Here is a 22,052-nt window from a genome sequence, read left to right as displayed (position 1 = left end):
TTCTCTATCTCTCTCTCCCACTGTCTAAACTCAGCAAAGAAGAAACGTCCTCTGTCAACTGCGTTTATTTTCAGCAAACTTAACATGTGTAAATATTTGTATGAACATAACAAGATTCATCAACTGAGACATAAACTGAACAAGTTCCACAGACAAGTGACTAACAGAAACGGAATAATGTGTCCCTGAACAAAGGGGGTTCAAAATCAAAAGTAACAGTCAGTATCTGGTGTCGCCACCAGCTGCATTAAGTACTGCAGTGCATCTACTCCTCATGGACTGCACCAGATTTGCCAGTTCTTGCTGTGAGCTGTTACCCCACTCTTCCACCAAGGCACCTGCAAGTTCCCGGACATTTCTGGGGGGAATGGCCTAGCCTTCACCCTCCGATCCAACAGATCCCAGACCTGCTCAATGGGATTGAGATCCGGGCTGTTCGTCGGCCATGGTAAAACACTGACATTCCTGTCTAGCAGGAAATCACGCACAGAATGAGCAGTATGGCTGGTGGCATTGTCATGCTGGAGGGTCATGTCAAGATGAGCCTGCAGGAAGGGTACCACATGAGGGAGGAGGATGTCTTCCCTGTAATGCGCAGCAATGAGATTGCCTGCAATGACAACAAGCATCAGTCCGCTGATGCTGTGACACACCGCCCCAGACCATGACGGACCCTCCACCTCCAAATCGATCCCGCTCCAGAATACAGGCCTCGGTGTAACGCTCATTCCTTCAACGATAAACGCAAATCCGACCATCACACCCGGTGAGAAAAAAACGTGACTCGTCAGTGAAGAGCACTTTTTGCCAGTCCTGTCTGGTCCAGTGACGGTGGGTTTGTGCCCATAGGCGACGTTGTTGCCGGTGATGTCTGGTGAGGACCTGCCTTACAACAGGCCTATAAACCCTCAGTCCAGCCTCTCTCAGCCTATTGCGGACAGTCTGAGCACTGATGGAGGGATTGTGCATTCCTGGTGTAACTCGGGCAGCTGTTGTTGCCATCCTGTACCTGTCCCGTAGGTGTGATGTTCGAATGTACCGATCCTGTGCAGGTGTTGTTACACGTGGTCTGCCACTGCGAGGACGATCAGCTGTCCGTTCTGTCTCACTGTAGCACTGTCTTAGGCATCTCACAGCACAGATAATGCAATTTATTGCCCTGGCCACATCTGCAGTCCTCATGCCTCCTTGCAGCATGCCTAAGGCACCTTCACAAAGATGAGCAGGAGCCCTGGGCATCTTTATTTTGGTGTTTTTCAGAGTCAGTAGAAAGGCCTCTTTAGTGTCCTAAGTTTTCATAACTGTGACCTTAATTGCCTACCGTCTGTAAGCTGTTAGTTTCTTAACAACCGTTCCACAGGTGCATGTTCATTAATTGTTTATGGTTCATTGAACAAGCATGGGAAACCGTGTTTAAACCCTTTACAATGAAGATCTGTGAAGTTATTTGAATTTTTATGAATTATCTTTGAAAGACAGGGTCCTGGAAAAGGGACAATTCTTTTTTTGCTGAGCTTATGTGTGTGAACTCAACTGATCTCAAAGCAATCTTACTGTAAAAGAATGCTCATGAACATGCTGTCTCATATGAACAATCCTGATCAATGTTATTTTGCCATATTCCAGAAACATCCTAATCTCAGTTGGATTGAATACACCACATACATTTCTAAGTGAATTGCAGACTACAAGCTTAAGACAGTTCAGTCCGATCTTTATTCGCTGTGTGACTGACCTGTTGACAGGTCAGAGAGGAGGTTCCAAAGGAACAGTGTAAAGAGGAAAGATGATTAACACTCCCTGCATCGTAACTCTCTGCAACTCTATCACACCCCTCTTGGTCCTTAACTGTCTCTCCCTCCTCCAGGGGTTTTTATATATAGTTCCAACGCTCAGTGTCAAGGCCTCTCACTCAGATCCATTACAAGTGAGGACCGCACATGATGGACGCACCCTATTCTCTACTATACACGCTATTCACTATACTCTAGTCATTATACAGTTATGATACACACTGTAGTGCTTGTATGCATAATGTTAGCTGTGCACACTACACAATGTGTTCACATTCCAGGCATTTGATCTATTATATCTCATGGACAGTATGTCTGCTTTGCATGATATACGCTCATTCCCAAAATACAGCAAGGTTCACAGTCCAAGCATCCTACATTCGGAAAACATGACTCTACATGAGAAGACTACATGTGTACCGTATAACATGACATATCAGTGTGTAACTTAGTTGTCATACAGTGCCTTCAGAAAGTATTCACATCCTTTGAGTTTTTCCACATTTTGTTTTGTTACAGCCTGAATTTAAAATGGAGAGATCTCTCTAAAATTGTAGATTTTTTTGTAACTGGCCTACACACAATAACCCACAGTGTCAAATTATTATATATATTTTTTTACAAATTCATAAAAAATTAAAAGCTGAAATGTCTTGAGTCAATAAGTATTCAATTCATTTGTTATGGCAAGCCTAAATAAGTTCAGGAGTAAAAATTCACATAAGTTGCATGGACTCACTCTGTGCAATAATAGTGCTTAACATCTTTTAAATTTCAAAAAAAAATTCTGATTGGCTGGGCCTGGCTCCCCATTGGGTGGGCCTGGCTCCCAAGTGGGTGAGCTTATGCCCACCCATGGCTGCGCCCCTTCCCAGTCATATGAAATCCATAGATTAGGGCCTAATTCATTTATTTCAATTGACTAATTTCCTCATATGAAGTTGTTGCATGTTGCGTTTATATTTTTGTTTTCTATATATATTGTCCTTTATTATTTCCCCTAACCCTATCACCCCTTCCCTAATTGGAGTAAATGAATGGACAGCACTTAGGCTTCTACTTCCAGCTTATACATACTATATACATTCTATGGACGCTGTACATTTTACATTAGTTATCTTTTGTTTGTCTTTAGTCCCATCCTTTAGCTACCCTCAACCCCTCCCATCTATCTATGAACACCATCCATTTTGTGATTTCTATTTGCCATATATATTTTCAACTGTGCTGTGATGTTTCATAAAAGTTCTGAACTTTTCTATTATCATATCTTCTGCAGATTGGCAATTAAAGATACACATTTTTACTAGGAGTATTATTATTATATTATTGCTCAATTGATTATGACCTTTCAGATCACCCAGCAGTGCTAAATGCAGAGTTAAAGCCAGGTAAATGTTGCAATTCTTCAGCCGTTACTGAACCTGCGACCAAAAACAAGCTAGATATGGACAGTGTCTAAACAAATGATCTAATGATTGTGCCTCTGTTATGGATATGCCTGTAATCATTGAGGACAGTGGAGTTTTTCAGGACAAAAAAGAAACAGAATGGAGCTAAGCACAGCTAAAACCCTAGTTCAGTCTGTTTCCCACCAGACACGGAGATGAATTCACCTTTCAGCAGGCCAATTTTATTTTAAACCTTTATTTAACTAGGCAAGTCAGTTAAGAACAAATTCTTATTTACAATGACGGCTTAGGAACAGTGGGTTAACTGCCTTGTTCAGGGGCAGAATGACAGATTTTTACCTCGTCAGCTCAGGGAATCGATCTAGCAACTTTTCGGTTACTGGCCCAATGCTCTAACAACTAGGCTACCTGTCGCCACAGTAACTTAAAACACAAGGCCAAATCTACACTGGCGTTGCTTACCAAGAAGACAGTTAATGTACCTGAGTGGTAGATTGTTGACAAAAAAAATACTATTAAATCCATTATATCCCACTTTGTAACACAACAAATTGTGCAAAAAGTCAAGGGGTGTGGAATACATTCTGAAGGCGCTGTAAGCAGTGCTCGGGCAGTTACTAGTTAATGTAGACATTTCAGGTGTTTTCAGGCATTTCCTTCCCCTCAGAAAGCACATTATGGAAGACATGAGTCCAGTGAGTCTCAGATGCTGTGTTTGAGAGCTCAATTACATGTTGATGCTCTCTCTTGCTGACTGAGGTGTGAGATCACCCACACAAGAGGGGGAGAGATGGAGATATTTTGGGCCTACTGCCTCTGAGTGTGTGTGTGTGTGTGTGTGTGTGTGTGTGTGTGTGTGTGTGTGTGTGTGTGTGTGTGTGTGTGTGTGTGTTCCCTTCCTGTGTCCCCCACTGTTTAAGCTTACTCTCCTTACTGAGAGTGAAGGAGTCAACACTGACCATTACAACTGCATTTCTGAATCGTACAGAGCAACCCGGTCCCAGTAGTCAACGCTGCCCATTGGCATTCAGAGTTGTAGCACACATAATTATGATGAAATGATAATACTGGAAAGCACAAAAAGTTGCAAGTAAACCTGTGTGCTGCCAGATACATGTTTAATGTGTATTTCATTTTTGTAAATACTGAAGATCTGACTGATAATCAAGAGGTGTCATGTCAAGGTGGAATGTTGGATAAAGAATCACACTCATCACATTCGTTGTTACTCTAGAACTCTGATGCAGCCTTTCTACTTCTGCTAATTGATCGGTTGCCAAAAACAAGATTTACATGGAAAGATCCAGCGATGACATCATAAATTAATTCCTGTGATATTCTAGAATTTTGACAATGTATATAGACGTGTGTTACAATGACTCCTGACAAATCCTCTTCTTCTCTGCCTATAATCCCCAAACTGGGCAAGAAAGGTAAGGCTTTTTAAATGTTCAAAAGTCAAATTTGTCTGTAAAATAACTCATGCATAAAGGTAATGTAATTCAATAACGGAACAAATACATGTTGCTTTGTCTCCTGTTCAACACTTGATTTACAAATCTGTCTTCCTTTGAAAACAGAAAACATTCCACTTCGGTCAGGATGGCTGCCCTCAGTTGTCCACATTGTGAAGAAGACATTCTGGGTGTCTGAAGTGTCTGCACCAAGGGCCCAGCCTATTAAAGACAGCCTGGAGCTGAAGGACATCCAGTCTTACCTGGTGCTGGATGTGTGGGAGCCTAACATTGAGTCCCTTCAGAAGGGCAGTGTCCCTCTTGCTGCCTCCAGCCAACCTGGCCACGGCCAGAGCTGGAGAAGGGAGAGTCACCCTGACCCCTACAGCTGCTACTCCAGGCCCAGCCATGGTGAGAGACATAGGGGGAGAGAGGTGATGTGGCCTGGCTTCTCTGACGAGAGAAACAGTCACCAGAGCCATGACTTACTGCCAGTGCAGCATGAAGTACTCCAGAGAGAACCAGCAGGACCTCTTCTCCCAGCTGTCCAAGTCCCGTAAGAGGAGCAGGGAGAGTGGGGAGGACCCTCAGGCCACCCCAGACTCTAAGAGTAGCAGAGCTGAGCACCCCACCCACAGCATTGTCCGCACAAGGCACTAAAATGACAGACTTTTTGATTCATGAAATGTTATGCAAGTGTTTGTTTTTCACATTTGCTGTGTTTTGGAATGAGTTTGAGTATTTTTGGTAAGAATTTTTATAAATGTCTTACCTGTTATTTAACTCTTGAGTGTCTGTGTGTGGTAACTGCCACGAGAAATTCCATAATTTGGTGTTTTGTTGATGGTGGTGGAAACTGCTCTCTCAGGCACACACACACACACACACTTTAAAAAATCTGAAACTTTCTGTCCAAAAATGACGCAGAAAAATGAATCCATGCCATTGTTACTTCTAGGTTGGACTACTGCAATGCTCTACTTTCCGGCTACCCGGATAAAGCACTAAATAAACTTCAGTTAACTTCAGTTAAACATCAGCTGATGTAAGAAGGGCTATATAAATACATTTGATTTGATTTGATTTAAACCCCTGCTCCTTTGAGACCCCTCTTTCAAAATCACTGAGATCTCTTCTTCCAGCCATTGTAGCCAAAATAATGGGCAACTAGGCTTTTCTATACATGACCCTTAGCATGATGGGATGTTAATTGCTTAATCAATCAATCAAATGCATTTATAAAGCCCTTTTTACATCAGCAGTTGTCACAAAGTGCTTGTACAGAAACCGAGCCTAAATCCCCAGAGAGCAAGCAATACAGATGTAGAAGCACACATGCTAGGAAAATGTCCCTAGAAAGGTAGGAACCTAGGAAGAAAAATAGAGAGGAACCAGGCTCTGAGGGGTGGCCAGAATACTTAACGCCAGATTGTTCTTCAAGATCTTGAAACACTCATAGATGACCAGCAGAGTGAAATAATAATAATCTCAGTGGTTATACATGGTGCAACAGGTCACCACCTCAGGAGTAACTTTCAGTTGGTTTAATTCATTCTGGATGAAAGACCCTCTCTAACCTCTTACGCTCTGTCTTACGTATGTATGGACCCTACATCATGGGTCAGAGGTCAACCGTGACCACATAGCTACCAGTGTCACATCCAGGAAAAGACTCAAGCCGCATAGCATTTACATAGCTCACCACACAGTCAGCCATGGGGCGGGCAACACCAGACATGCAATCAAACACTGTTTTAACTTTACCCCATTTGGTTGTGTGTGTGTGTGTGTGTGTGTGTGTGTGTGTGTGTGTGTGTGTGTGTGTGTGTGTGTGTGTGTGTGTGTGTGTGTGTGTGTGTGTGTGTGTGTGTGTGTGTGTGTGTGTGTGTGTGTGTGTGTGTGTGTGAGCGAGAGAGAGAGTGAAAGAACGAGAGAAAGAGAGCAGCACAGCCTGGTAGTGCTCGGTCGTTCTCTTCAATAAAGCACAATCTATATATGCACATGTTCTATGTTCTCTCTGGGGTGGTATTTTCCAACCCCCCCCCCATTAAGCTTAAGTCATATATTAACAAACTGAACAACCCGTTAACTTTTGAAACCCCTGTCAACCCAAGAATCCTGTATGATCTTCCTCTTGTTAATTAAGCATCAAAAGGTTTGATGTTATCTTATTAATAACTTAGCTTGTCATGTGAGTTTATTTATTATGTTGACCAATATATATGTTTAACAACACAATTCTGCGTCAGTGGACATATGAGTGACAGCAAGAATAACCCTGGCTGGTAAAGGTTGGATCTATTGAAGACGCTGGCATCATTTTCCCTTCATAGTCCAATTGTTATTAAAGTCCCAGTAGGCCCTGGTCACCGTTCACTTTTACAACAACCGCAAAGCCCCGTCCCTCTCGCCCACTTTGGAGAGCCTAAAAATAAGGAGAAGTGTCACGACTGTTATGGCGCCCCAGGGCCAATCGTTGACCCCCTTCTCTTATGTTACCCAATGGTGTTGCGTCTCGCTATCTTCGTCTGATTAGAGAATACCCATCCTGCAGTTGTATATGGTCATGACGGGGGCATGCCAGGGAGTCCAGGGGCCTGACGCGAGCTTCAGGGGTGCCGAGCTTTTTAAAAACCTGTCCTGCCTAGAGCTTCATTTAGCTACTCAAGTGTAACGGACATCACCAAGCGGGCTGCCGCCGCCGACTTCGTAGGGCTACTAGCGGTCCTGTCCACAGACAACGCCTTCATCTTTCTACAGTCTATTCTTCTTCCTTGCCAAGGTGTCTATTAGGATGCAGCTACCACTTTTTTCCACTATTCTGATAAATGTAAAGCCAGGAGACCGTCCACGTTGGAAACGATAAACGGATTATTTAATTAATCATCCCACTGACAGGCTTCTTGGTTTGACAAGCTCCACTTCCATCACAAGTACAAACGAAAATCTCGCTTACTCTTTCTTTCATATTTTTCCTAGTTTTACAACTTTTTTTCACGGCCAATGCGCAAGCTTGGCACTGGCCCGCAATAAACATTTTTTTTCTTTCTTTCCACGCTCCCTTGCGTGCCGTAACGTTCACACACTGGCCCCACTGATTGTGGTATAAAAAAGGGCACGGAAACCGACAACATGATGAGCAATAATACGTACTACGAGCAGCAGCAGCCGCCGCAGTACTACCAGAGTACGGACAACGGGGACGACGAGGAAGAGATGCCGGCTACGGAGAAGGACCTCGCTGAGGATGCGCCCTGGAAGAAAATCCAACAGAACACCTTCACCAGGTGGTGCAACGAGCACCTCAAGTGCCTCAACAAGCGGATCAACGACCTACAGAAAGACCTGACCGACGGGCTCAAGCTCATCGGTCTTCTGGAGGTTTTGAGCCAGAAGAAAATGTACAGAAAGTACCACGCCAGACCTAACTTCAGACAAATGAAACTGGAAAATGTGTCCGTTGCGCTGGAATTCTTGGAGAGGGAACACATAAAGCTGGTATCGATAGGTAAGTGGTGTTTGTATTTAGGACCGATATAGCGCAATGGTTGGGTTTCTCAGAACATGTAGAAAGTTGATGCTTTGTCCACTCTGTCTGGGGTAGCCACTTTTGGGGATGCCGTTACTGGTTAGAGGGCGTATTTGAGTCAGGGGAACGAGTCTGAGATTGATTTCTCCTCAAAATGAATGAAACACATTTTGATTTTATAGAAAAGTAATGCGCAATGCAGCCTTTTATTTATTAGAGTAAAACGTATTCCTAGTTGTGTTGTTGATTGTTCCATATTTATATTGTTCGGAGTTGTGTTTTCACTGTATACACTTCTCCATAACTGTTGTTGCATGCGTTATAAACAGTGCATAACTGAAATGCACTGTACTTTTTGACGCAAATTACGCACGTCGTCGATATGTACTTCTGTGCGTAAGAGTGACCAGACAACGGCGCAAATCTGTTCAGGATGCGCCAATCAAGAAATGTCCCTTTTCTGACTACCCGACAAAGACTGCTTTCAGCTGGATCCGGGAAACAGAGAGTTTCTGGATTCGGTGCATGCCTGTGCGTTATTACTGTGTAACTCATGCATGGTCCCATTAGAAACGATACTGCCAATTGAGAGGCAATCACAATCTCAGGTTTAACCAACTTGGCTGCTGTCATTTGTTGTTCATGAAATGAAATACTGAATGAGTCATTTGGAGTGTTCTCATCGAATGGATAGTCTCCAATTTGGATTAGGCAATGGCTTTATAGTTGCTTCTGAATGATGTAGTGATTTGGCATCTCTATCTCATGTGTTCAAATATGTGGACTAAAGATGAATAAGTAACAAGTAGTCTACAAAGCATTTGTATATATCTGGCTATTTGTATATACACTGAGTGTACAAAACATTAGGAACACCTGCTCTTTCCATGACATAGACTGACCAGCTGAATCCATGTGAAAGCTATGATTCCTTATTGATGTCACTTGTTAAATCCACTTCAATAAGTGTATATGAAGCGAAGGAGGCAGGTTAAAGAAGGATTTTTAAGCCTTGAGACAATTGAGACATGGATTGTGTATGTGAGCCATTCAGAGTGTGAATGGGCAGAGACAACATATTTAAGTGCCTTTGAACGGGGTATGGTAGTAGGTGCCAGGCGCATCAGTTTAGTGTGTCAAGAACTGCATCGCTACTGGGATTTTCACGCTCAACAGTTTCTCGTGTGTATCAAAAATGGTCCATCACCCAAAGGACATCCAGTCAACTTGACACGACTGTGGGAAGCATTGGAGTCAACATGGGCCAGCATCCCTGTGGAATGCTTTCAACACCTTGTAGAGTTCATCCCCCCTCCTTTTGCCCTCAAAACAGCCTCGTTTTTTCCGGGCATGGACTCTACAAGGTGTCGAAAGCGTTCCACAGGGATGCTGGCCCATGTTGACTCCAATGCTTCCCACAGTTGGCTGAATGTCCTTTGGGTGGTGGACCATTCTTGATACACACGAGAAACTGTAGAACGTGAAAAACCCAGCAGTGTGTTACTACCATACCCCGTTCAAAAGACACATAAATATTTTGTCTTGCCCATTCACCCTCTGAATGGCACACACCCAATCCATGTCTTAATTATTTCAAGGCTTAAAAATCCTTCTTTAAACTGTGTCTTCCCCTTCATCTACACTGATTGAAGTGGATTTAACAGGTGACATGAACAAGGGATCATAGCTTTCTCCTGGATTCGTCTGGTCAGTCTATGTCATGGAAAGAGCAGGTGTTCTTAATGTTTTGTAATGTAATGTTATAGAATCAGTGCTCCAGAATGTAGGATATGTTCTTGGAGAACTAATGACAACATCAGAGAGGCAGGGGCTCAGCTTGATGGCCCTAACTGCATCTAATGTGGATTATGATGATTTCTTTGGTATTTTTTGGTATTTTATTAGGATCCCCATTTCCTGTTGCAAAAGCAGCAGCTACTCTTCCTGGGGTCCACACAAAACATGAAACATGACATAATACACAACATCAATAGACAAGAACAGTTCAAGGACAGGACTACATACATAAAAGGCACACGTAGCCTACATATCAATGCATACAAACCTACTATCTAGGTCAAATAGGGGAGAGGCGTTGTGCCGTGAGGTGTTGCTTTATCTGTTTTTTGAAACCAGGTTTGCTGTTTATTTGAGGAATATGAGATGGAAGGAAGTTCCATGCAATAAGGGCTCTATATAATACTGTACGCTTTCTTGAATTTGTTCTGGATTTGGGGACTATGAGAAGACCCATGGTGGCATATGATGATGATGATGATGATGCAGCAGCCAGCAGGACAGACAGTAGTCTACTGCTAAGACTGGCCCTGTAGAGGGCTCCTCTGTTGCTGAACCTTATAACTGTGATTTATGCACAGAATGCACCTTGTGCTCAGAGAATATGTGGTTCTAAGGAAAACATTTTTTAAATTTTCTTTTACTTAACTAGGCAAGTCAGTTAAGAACAAATTATTATTTTCACTGACGGCCTACCGGGGAACAGTGGGTTAACTGCCTTGTTCAGGGGCAGAACGACAGATTTTTACCTTGTCGGCTCGGGGATTCGATCTTGCAGCCTTTCGGTTACTAGTCCTACGCTCTAACCACTAGGTTACCTGCTGCCCCAAAACTATCCTTGGCTGAGCGTTCTGCCTTAAAACTAATCAATGCTATAATATTTATTGTCAGAATCTAAAACAGGTTCACGAGAAAAGGCGGCACACCAAAGCATCCTTGCTGTCAACATCTGTTGTGCTGATGTGTTGTGGCTGTGTTGGCCAACTCTTGATAAGAGCATGGCAACAGCCCTTCATTCTGCCTACCAACAGCCAAACAGACTGCAAACAGGCTGGGCAACAAGATGGCATGGCAAGGGGTTGGCACACACACAGCAGTTGTTTCAGCAGTGCCTTGTGTGTGTTTGTGTTAGATCTGTCCTTGTGTCAACTGTTTGAAGGTGTAAAGACCACCAAAGACTATGAAATAACTGAAGATTGACAAGTCAGATCCCAGCTACTGGATCATTCAATATGATTAGAGGTTCTGTGGTACACTGTCAAAAAAATCCTGTTGATTTTACCGCCATTTACTGGTAGCCAGTTACCTGTAAATTACTGTAAAAAAAGGTACAATATGTACCTTTTTTACGGTATGTATTTTTTTTTACAGTAACTTGCAGTTAACTATCTGCCAGTAAACTACTGTAAATAAATCTGAAGAGACATCAGTGGTACAGAACCCAGTTCCCACTCTGGCCTTTGTTGTTTTCTTCATTTTACCCTTTGTTTACTTTCTGTCACATACAGTGCCTTCAGAAAGTATTCACACCCATTGACTTTTTAAACATTTAGTTATGTTACAAAATGGGAATCAAATTGATTTAATTATCCTTTTTTTGTCAAGGATCCACACAAGATATAGTACTGTTTTATTTTTCATGAATTATAAACTATCAAAATAAAGAAAGTCGCACACTCCATGTGTAATCTCCCAGCAATTGAATGGGTATTTACCAACGTTTCGGCATCACTGTGCCTTCCTCAGGATCAGGAATAAAATAAAATATCATACATTTTTTCTTCCTCTTTGACAAAACTCTATGATAATTAATATTATTTATGAAAAATTAAACAGTAATATATCTTGATTAGCTATGTATTCAACCCCCTAAGTGAATAAATGTTGGAATCACCTTTAGCAGCGACTACAGCTGTGAATGTGTTTGTGTAAGTCTCTAAAAGCTTAGCATACCTGGATTGTACAATATTTGCCCATTATTCTCAAAAACATTATTCAAGTTCTGTCAAGTTGGTTGTTGATCATTTCTAGACAGCCATTTTCAAGTCTTGCCATAGATTTTCAAGGCGATTTAATTCAGAACTATAACTAGGCCACTCAGGAACATTCAATGTCATCTTGGTAAGAAACGCCAGTGTATATTTGGCCTTATGTTTTAGGTTATTTTCCATCTGAAAGGTGACTTTGTCTCCCAGTGTCTGTTGGAAAGCAGACTGAGACAGGTTATCCTCTCGGATTTTGCCTGTGCTTAGCTCTATTCCAATGCTTTTTATCTAAAAAAACTCCCTAGTCCTTGCCGATGACAAGCATACCCATAACATGATGTAGCCGCCACCATGCTTGAAGAGTGGTACTCAGCTATATGTTGTGTTGGATTTGCCCCAAACATAACGCTTTGTATTCAGTACAAAAATTTAATTTCTTAGCCACATTTTTTGCATTATTACTTTAGTGCCTTATTGCAAACAAGATGCATGTTTTGGAATATTTGTATTCTATAAAGGCTTTCTTCTTTTCACTCTGTCATTTAGGTTAGTATTGTGGAGTAACTGCAATGTTGTTGATCCATCCTCAGGACAAACTGAAATTGGGTCAGCTTTGAGGGGTTATCGGGTGCAGTATCTGTTAGGGCTACCCAGGATGCAGTGGTGATAAAGGGGGAAATGGGTCAACAAGCAGACAGAGTCATTGGGAAGGGGCCGGACCAGGGTGGCTGAGTGACATTGGTGATAAGAGTGATCCTTCCAGAAGGGCACCTGCCATGGCTCTCTCTCTCAGTGGGGGGTGGAGGGGAGTGTTGGGTAACACACACACTCACACATTCATTCACTCTGTCTTACTCCTTCACACACATGATACACACACACTCATGGATGCCAGCAGGCAGGGAAGGAAGACTAGAGGGTGTGTGACTTGGAGAGTTGGACGTCCAGTAAGTACGGGAAAGGTTACTGCCACAGGAAATTCAGACTGATATCCCCCTCCTCCTGGTTCTGGTGGTTTGGCCTTCTGGCTCTCTGGTTGTCTGGTAGTCTGGAGGGGCAGTGAGGGGCCAGCCTGGCCCAGGTCAGATTCACTCATTTGGGGAAGGGGCCGGCTGATTGATGGGCAGACAGCTGGGCTCTGGGCTTCCTCCACTAACAAGCGCCTAAAATATACCCACATACAGCCCCAGAGTGGCATGGAGAGAGGGGGCGGGGGAGAGGACTGTGAAAGAAGGGTTAGTTAAAAGAGAGGAGGCAGGGAAGTGGGGAGAATGAGAGGGGTTAGGAGAGAGGTTGTCGAGAGAGGGGGCCAGGAGAGAGGAGAGGGAAATTACGAGGGTATGACGGGGCGAGCCTGCTAGGAAGAGGTGACTGAGACCTCTGGTGCTGAGAGGGGTTTTAGGTGGGGGTCCTGAAGAGTTGGGTATCCATTTTCCCGGCACTAAGGCACAGTAGTATATGACATTATGACTCAAACAGACCATCCGTTATGACATTATGACTCAAACAGACCATCCGTTTTGACATTATGACTCAAACAGACCATCCGTTATGACATTATGACTCAAACAGACCATCCGTTATGACATTATGACTCAAACAGACCATCCGTTATGACATTATGACTCAAACAGACCAGACGTTATGACATTATGACTCAAACAGACCATCCGTTATGACATTATGACTCTAACAGACCATCTGTTATGACATTATGACTCTAACAGACCATCCGTTATGACATTATGACTCAAACAGACCATCCGTTATGACATTATGACTCAAACAGACCATCCGTTATGACATTATGACTCAAACAGACCATCCGTTATGACATTATGACTCAAACAGACCAGACGTTATGACATTATGACTCAAACAGACCATCCGTTATGACATTATGACTCAAACAGACCATCCGTTATGACATTATGACTCAAACAGACCATCCGTTATGACATTATGACTCTAACAGACCATCCGTTATGACATTATGACTCAAACAGACCATCCGTTATGACATTATGACTCAAACAGACCATCCGTTATGACATTAGATGGACCTCCGCTTACTCATAAAGTTAGAACTCAATCTGCTCTTTGATGAATGAGTGCATCTCTCTCTCTCTCTCTCTCTCTCTCTCTCTCTCGCTCTCTCTCTCTCTCTCTCTCTCTCTCTCTCTCTCTCTCTCGCTCTCTCTCTCTCTCGCGCTCTCTCCCCTCTCTCTGACACAGTCCTGATGAGAGAAACAGAGAAGTTGAGCGGGGCCCTCTGATTGGTTGGCCATTTTATTTGACTGCGGTATGATTGACCCCATTGTGGGTTCACATCGTAGTTGTGAATTTAACAGGGGGGAAAGTTGCGGTATCTCCAGTAGTAGCTGTGTGTATGTGTGTATGTGTTTCCTGTATCACTATCCAAGGCTAAATGCTGTGGTTCTGTAATGGGTCTCTGACATGACTGTGCTATGTGGTGGGGAGCGATGACAGAGAGAGAAAAGGGGGAGAGAGCAGTATGGAGAGAGTGAGAGAAAACGAGAGCGGGAGAGAGTGCAGGGAGAGGATGGGGGAGAAAGAGAGAGGGGATAGAAGCTGGATGATAGAGGGAGAGAGAGAGCAGTATGGAGAGAGAGAGAGAGAGAGAGAGAGAGAGAGAGAGAGAGAGAGGGGTGGTGGTGACTGGTTCTTACGTTGATGGTCTCACTCCTTCAGCAAGTCTCTGGTGTGTGTGATAAAAATGTAACCTTACCCCCAATGTTACCCCAACACTCTGAGAGGTTCAAAGTTACCTCCTGGTCTCCTGGTGTTAGACAGTGTTCAGGCTCTGTGGTCGTAGACCCTACGGGGTAGTAGAAGTATTAACTTTTGAGGATCCTTGCAGATCCTTCCCTGCTATCTTACTTTACTGGAGCCCACGTCTTTTTTTGTCTCTCCTTCCCTCTCTCTTCGTCTCTGTCTCTTCATCTCAATCGCTTTCTCTCTCTTTCTCTCTCTCTTTCTCCCTCTCTCTCACCCTCTCTCCATTACCTTCTCTCTCTCTCTGCCTTCTCCCTGTCTTCCTCACCCTCTCTCTCTCCCTACAACAGTGTCTCTAATTGTTAGCATGTGTCAGAGGCAGTCAGCTCAGAAGAATGTCCGAGCAGGGCCAGAACACCCCCCCCCCCCCAATCACCCCCTCCCCTCCCCTACATCCCACACCCCCTACCTCTCTAACAGCCACCAATGATAAGCAACTCAGGCTAGCCAAGAGAGGAGAATAACTCTGATTGCACCACTACCTCCACCAGCCCCCCCCCCCCCCCCCCCAAAAAAAAAACACCTCACCCCCTGTTATAAAGGAAGTCCTCTATGTTGGATTTATATTGTTTCTCCTCCCATTGACTTCCAGCCATTTCTCTTGTGTCGTGTACAGTATTTAGATACAGAGGACTTAGGAAAAGGTCCAGCTTTTCAACAGCCAGTTGAATATGTCGCCTCATTGTTAGAGGGCCATGTGTTTAGTGTTGCAGTCTGGGTAGAGGGAATTGAATGAGCTATATGTAAGATCTATTAATGGGGTGGAAGCACATCAAATCAAATGACAATATCAGTTTCACACTGAGAACCCCTGAACTGATATTGGTGTAATAATCATTTTGCTCTGTTATATTGTATTCTGGTTAAAACAATATATATTTCCATGTATCTAATCCAGCTGTGAATATTGCATTGATGTACTGTCTATTTCCACTGGTTATCATAGGAGGCTGAGGATATGCTCTGTATTCCATCTTTGGATTCAATGAACCTGAGCAGAAGTGCAGGTATATGAGGTTATAAAATGGATGTGTCTAATACTGGATGCTCATTGACTAAAACCGCAGTCCAGCTGGTGTCTATTCCACAAGTTACCACCGGCTAAATCTATGACGTTGAAACGCCTATTTACTCTGTTCCAGCTGACTGCGCAATCCACTGTCTCATCAGCCCAGCCAGGCAATTTATATACTCGATCTTCACTGTAAAAAGCATCTAGAAATTATCTCCCATTTATTTTAGACTAGCATTTGGCTTTCAACAGTGGAGATTAGTAATAACCTTGCTGTCTGTCTCTCCGACATTCGCAACATATTGAAATTCATTCTCCATCTGTTCAATGGTAATGAACATGTCGGGAGTCAGGACGAGACAGAAAGGCTGGCATACACACAAAGAAATGTCTATAGAAAAACACAAAATGCAGCTAGTTTGCTGTCATTCCAGCTTCAGTTTCTTCTGAACAGTGCGCTGGCGAGAGAGCAAATGTTCTACACCAGGCGAAATTGCACATCATTAGCTCATTTCTATGGATATATAAAAAAACAATCATTAGAAAACAGCTTAAACAAACTCAAATGCAGCTACTTTGCTGTTATTCTGGCTGCACTGTTTGACGTGACTGTGTTAGCCAAAGTTGGCTAGCTAGCAAGCAAGGGATAAGAAGGTTACCAGCTATCATGGCAAGGGAACATTTTGAACGACGGACTTTTTTAGAACAAAAAGACTTAACGATTGAGCCACGTCTCTAGCAACCGGACTGATCGAACGAACGACCAGCCGGCTTGGGTATCAACCTTAGATTTGTGTCGGGACTATATCTGGTGGAGGGTGAAATACTGTAGTGTGAATAAATTAATCAAAATAATGTTTTTAATTAAAATATGTCAATCATTATTTGAATATGTTGGACTCTCATTGCATAAAAGTGATAACGCCCTCGAAGCCGTTGTTGTTAGGTCCGAGACGAAGGCCTAACAACACCCGTGCCAAAATCCTTCAAACACCAGCTTCTCGGGCATTATCACTGAAGTAGAATTCATCCATTGTCTCCTCTTCATTCTCAATGGCACAGATGGTCAGTTTGCCTGCTCTCTTTCTCTCTCTCTCTCTCTCTCTCTCTCTCTCTCTCTCTCTCTTTCACCATCTCCCCTCTCTCCATCTCAGTGGTCTGCGTGAGTCGTAAAGCGTGAGGAGGAGCATAGTGAGAGGAAGAAGTCCGTCCACAAGTAAAATGTTTCAAAAGGCGCTGCTCGTAAAAGCTTTAGGACGGCACCACAGCCAGGGTCAAACGAGGACCACAGAGCAGTTTCCACTGGAGAGAGAGAGAGAGAGATTAAGAGCGGAGTGAAAGATAAAGTAGAGAGGAGACACAGAGAGATGGACAGGAAGAGAAGAATGGAAACAAGGGATAGGGTGAGTAGAAGAGTGAAGAGATGGTCAGGGAGAGAGACTGGTTAAACATAACGTGTTATTCCAGAGACTGACGTTTCTAACAGACAGACCTACCAGACAGTAGACATTCCTTTGTGTCCAGCCAAGAGAGCCAAAATCACAAGGTTGGTTGGGATTAGATATTTTGAACCCGTGTCATTACATGTTTATTATGACTAGCCACAAAGTTTTTTCAGTGATGACGAGAGGGATTCATCCAAGGGGTCCTGATGATGGTGATGTTAAATGTCAGGCAGTGACACAGCCACCTGCTTCCTGTGAGGATGTTTGGGTATATGAGTTTCCAGTACATCACTTTGTTTGTTGCTCTGTCCACATAGACTTGGCACCATAAACATAGATAACGGTCAGTGTCCATGGCAACAAAACGTTTCCAAACCACATTTCCACAATTTCTATGTTTAAGACAGCTGTGATGACCTAATCGTTGCGAGTGGAAACAGGTTATCAGGATTAACCCATCTGGACCGCAGAATTACACAGTGGGGGATATAATATGGAGGGAAGAATAACGGATGAGAAAGAGAGAGAGGGAATTCTGCAGTTGAGAATGGAGTACGGGTTGGGTTTGGATCGGGCCTCTCTCTTCAACACACCCAGGAGCCACCTACAATCCAGTGCTGTGGTGCCTGGCAAAGGTAGGTTATCTAAATGTGTGTGTTTGTGTATGCTTGTGTGTGCTTGTGTGTGTGTGTGTGTGTGTGTGTTTGTGTGTGTCTGTGTGTGTCTGCGTAGACTGAGTCGCTCACATCTGGAGTGTCAGAACAGAGAGCAGTCGCTTCTATAAACTGACTGGTCAAAGTGAGAGAGACAGAAAAAGTGAGAGGTAGAAAGGTTGAAAGGTTGAAAGGTTACATTGTGCCCTGTTTCAGTGACGTCACCATTAACGTCCCCTGTCAATGTCTATCATGCTGTTAAAATAGCCCAGCATTACACACAGTATAATGTAACCTAGTGTATGTGGAGTGCCCTCCATGCTAGATAGACAACCTGTTGTAGTCTACACACACACTTCTTAGAACCCTGAGAAATCGCCAAGTGCGTTCTGGGGAAGTTGGTGTCAGGCACAACTGCTGTTAGCAGCCCAACAATCTGACCCCTTAACCCATTTCACTCAAGTCTGCTCCCTACAGGATTGCTAGGTCTGACCCTAACTCTACTTCCCTCTGCTCCCTAAGGTGTTGCCTGATCTAAGCCCTTATTCATCTTCACTCTCCCCCTGGTCCCTATGGAGTTGCCAGATTGGACATTTTCTTTATCCAGGCGCAGGCCTCTCTCTTCACCTCCCACAGAACAGGGTAGGTTCCATTGGGGTGCTGTGAGGTCAGAGCAGGGGAAAGAACAAGATGGAGGGGGAAAATGACTGATAACATGTTTAGGATATTTCCCAGCCTCGACACAAATTGGGGATTTTAAGGAATCTGGCACCCCGCCGAAGGCGCTGATGACAGGTCAAGGCAAGGCAAGGCTGGGGGAAAGGAGTGAGGGTGAGGCGAGGCAAGAGGAGTGATAGCAGGGTGTGGGGGAGGGCCCAGCTGTGTAGTGCCCAGATGTTTGGCCCTCAGCATGAGGGAAAAATGAATAATTAACCCTTTGAAAACTCCCTCTGCCATTCATGAACTTCTTCCCTTATGGGTCATAAGGCCACTGCCACTCCACACACCCCTTTACCTGGGACAGATCAGACGTGAGAATGAAGAGAACAGCCTGAGTCTTTCTCCCTTATCTTACCAGGGAAGAACGTGAGTGATACTGGGACATTACACACACACTGGGGAGTTCAAATGATATAGTTCCAACACCCACATCCTTTATCAATTAGATGTAGTTCCTTTTGAAGCAGCTAAAACAGCTGGCTGTTCATTCTATGGGCTAAGATAGAGTTTCTACCTGTCACTCTCTCCATCTATTTTTGGCTCATGTTTGCCTGTCTCATGCTGTGGGCCCTGGGTTGTGTTCTTTGGTGATATTTTTTCATGAATGACTGTTCTGGGTCTTCTAAGATATGCTTGTGAATGGAGTTTAAGGCACGCTCTGTCATTCACAACATGCTTCATATGGTGAGTTTAAAGGCTTATGAAAACGTCAGAGGAATTTACGCACACACACACACACATACATGCACACACACACACACTTACACACATACTGTATGCAAGCATGCATGGATACACGCACACACAACACACACACACAAATACACACACACTCAAACACATAAGCTCAAACACATACACACACTCTCTCTCACACACACACACATGCGCATATGCACTCACATACACTGAGTGTACAAAACATTAAGAACACCTGCTCTTTCCATGACATAGACTGACCAGGTGTATCCAGGTGGAAGCTATGATCCCTTATTGTGTCACTTGTTAAATCCACTTCAGTCAGTGTAGATGAAGGGGAGGAGACAGGTTAAATAAGGATTTTTAAGCCTTGAGACATGGATTGTGTATGTGTGCCATTCAGAGGGTGAATGGGCAAGACAAAATATTTAAGTGTCTTTGAACTAGGTATGTAGTAAGTTCCAGGCAAACCGGTTTGAGTGTGTCAAGAACTGCAATGCTGCTGGGTATTTCATGCTCAACAGTTTCCTGTGTGTATCAAGAATGGTCTTCCACACAACGACATCCAGCAAACTTGACACAACTGTGGAATGCATTGGTGTCAACATGGGTCAGCATCTCTGTGGAATGCTTTCGACACCTTGTAGAGTCCATGCCCCGACTAATTGAGGATGTTTTGTGCTGCAAAATGGGGTGCAGCTCAATATTAGGAAGGTTTACTTAATGTTTTGTGCACTCAGTGTAAGCACGCACAAATGCATGCACGCACGCATGCACGCACGCACACACACACACACACGCGCACACACACACACACACACACACACACACACACACACACACACACACACACACACACACACACACACACACACACACACACACACACACACACACACACACACACACACACACACACACACACACAGATGAGACAAAATTGAGCTCTTTGGCATCAACTCAACTCGCCGTGTTTGGAGGAGGAGGAATGCTGCCTATGACCCCAAGAACACCATCTCCACCGTCAAACATGGAGGTGGAAACATTATGCTTTGGGGATGTTTTTCTGCTAAGGGGACAGGACAACTTCACCGCATCAAAGGGACGATGGACGGGGCCATGTACCGTCAAATCTTGGGTGAGAACATCCTTCCCTCAGCCAGGGCATTGAAAATGGGTCGTGGATGGGTATTCCAGCTTGACAATGACCCAAAACACACGGCCAAGGCAACAAAGGAGTGGTTCAAGAAGAAGCACATTAAGGTCCTGGAGTGGCCTAGCCAGTCTCCAGACCTAAATCCCATAGAAATCTGTGGAGGGAGCTGAAGGTTCGAGTTGCCAAACGTCAGCCTCGAAACCTTAATGACTTGGATAAGATCTGCAAAGAGGGGTGGGACAAAATCCCTCCTGAGATGTGTGCAAACCTGGTGGCCAACTACAAGAAACGTCTGACCTCTGTGATTGCCAACAAGGGTTTTGCCACCAAGTACTAAGTCATGTTTGCAGAGGGGTCAAATACTTATTTCCCTCATTAAAATGCAAATCATTTTATAACATTTTTGACATGTTTTTTTTTTTTTTTTTTTTTTGTTATTCTGTCTCTCACTGTTCAAATAAACCTACCATTAAAATTATAGACTGATCATTTCTTTGTAAGTGGGCAAACATACAAAATCAGCAGGGGATCAAACCCTTTTTTCCCCCACTGTACGCACACAGATGGCTACCATGTGTTTCCTGATCTGACAGTAGAGTGGTGTTTAATGATCCAGTTTCACTGCAATGTTTTTCTCTGCACTATGACAAAATGTATAGAATTGTAGGAAGTTAGCTAACTTTCTACAATTTTATACATTTTGTCATGGTGCAGAGAAAAACATTTGCATTTTTAAAGCTAAATTCATGCTATTCTATACATTATGCCATGAGGCTGAGCATTTCTTTCGCAGTTTTACAGCTAATTTCCTGTAATTCTACGTTTTTTTGCCATGGCTTATGACGTGTTCAAACGCTATCTGGGGCCCTTGGGGCTGCACGGGTGTGTGGTATACCAGTGATACAGATGGTATCACTGGCATAGCACACTGTATCTATCTGCCATTCCACAGCACATCTAGCACTCTTCAGAAGACAAACTCCATCTGCATTCCTGTGTAGTTCTCATCTATAACTTTGTGAAGTTAGTTTGCTTATTTCAGTTAACTAGTATGTAGTAACTCTTTCTGTGTCTCCTGCCCTGTTCTGTTTTTAGTCTGTGCTTTCTCTCTGTAGTCTGCTGACTGTCACACTGTTGACCTATTCCCTGCTCACCACACACACACGCACACACACACACACACGCACGTACACGCACGCACGCACAAACACACACACACAGCATAGCTATCTGTGCCATCTTTCTGTGTGATCCATATGTATGGGCCAGTCTTAGTGTATTGCTGCGTATTGATATCTGTTCTGCACGTACAGTATGCATAAGTACGTGTGTCTGTGTTTATGTAGCTATACAGTATGCATGAAATTCCTCGAAGTGTAATAGAACGTGTAGGGTTTCTGTCTGTACCATAGTGTTGATGAGGACATGGGTTAGTTGTATTCCACTGTGGTCCTTACAGTTCCCTCATGCCCACCAGCCCAGGGCAGAGCAGATCACATGGGGGGACAGGGAGGGGGTGACAATACCGCCTGTGTGCAGGAGTAATGGGGGAGGGGGGCGATCAACCAAGGAGAAGGAGTGTTTGCAGTGTATGTGACTGT

At 43.8% G+C, this 22,052-nt stretch overlaps 1 protein-coding gene across 11 annotated transcripts in view; it reads left to right on the top strand.

The window, feature by feature from the left end:
* The first annotated feature begins 7,232 nt into the window (after positions 1–7,232).
* Positions 7,233–22,052, top strand: part of flncb (filamin C, gamma b (actin binding protein 280)) — an 87,077-nt gene continuing 72,257 nt past the window's right edge. For 8 of the 11 annotated variants that reach the window (XM_082977696.1, XM_082977697.1, XM_082977695.1 and 5 more), the window contains exon 1: positions 7,234–8,167. In XM_082977696.1, coding sequence (XP_082833822.1) covers positions 7,792–8,167 — 376 coding nt within the window. In that variant the 5' untranslated portion in view covers positions 7,234–7,791. Of the gene's footprint in view, positions 8,168–22,052 lie in introns of all 11 variants that reach the window. The other 3 variants (XM_082977693.1, XM_082977690.1, XM_082977699.1) reach the window with 2 other exon arrangements.

The sequence above is a fragment of the Salmo salar genome, chromosome 07 (genome assembly GCF_965601325.2).
Source record: "Salmo salar chromosome 07, fSalSal1, whole genome shotgun sequence".
Lineage (NCBI taxonomy): Eukaryota > Metazoa > Chordata > Actinopteri > Salmoniformes > Salmonidae > Salmo > Salmo salar.
Note: the sequence above shows the minus strand (reverse complement) of the source record. Positions and strands in the feature narration are given on the sequence as shown.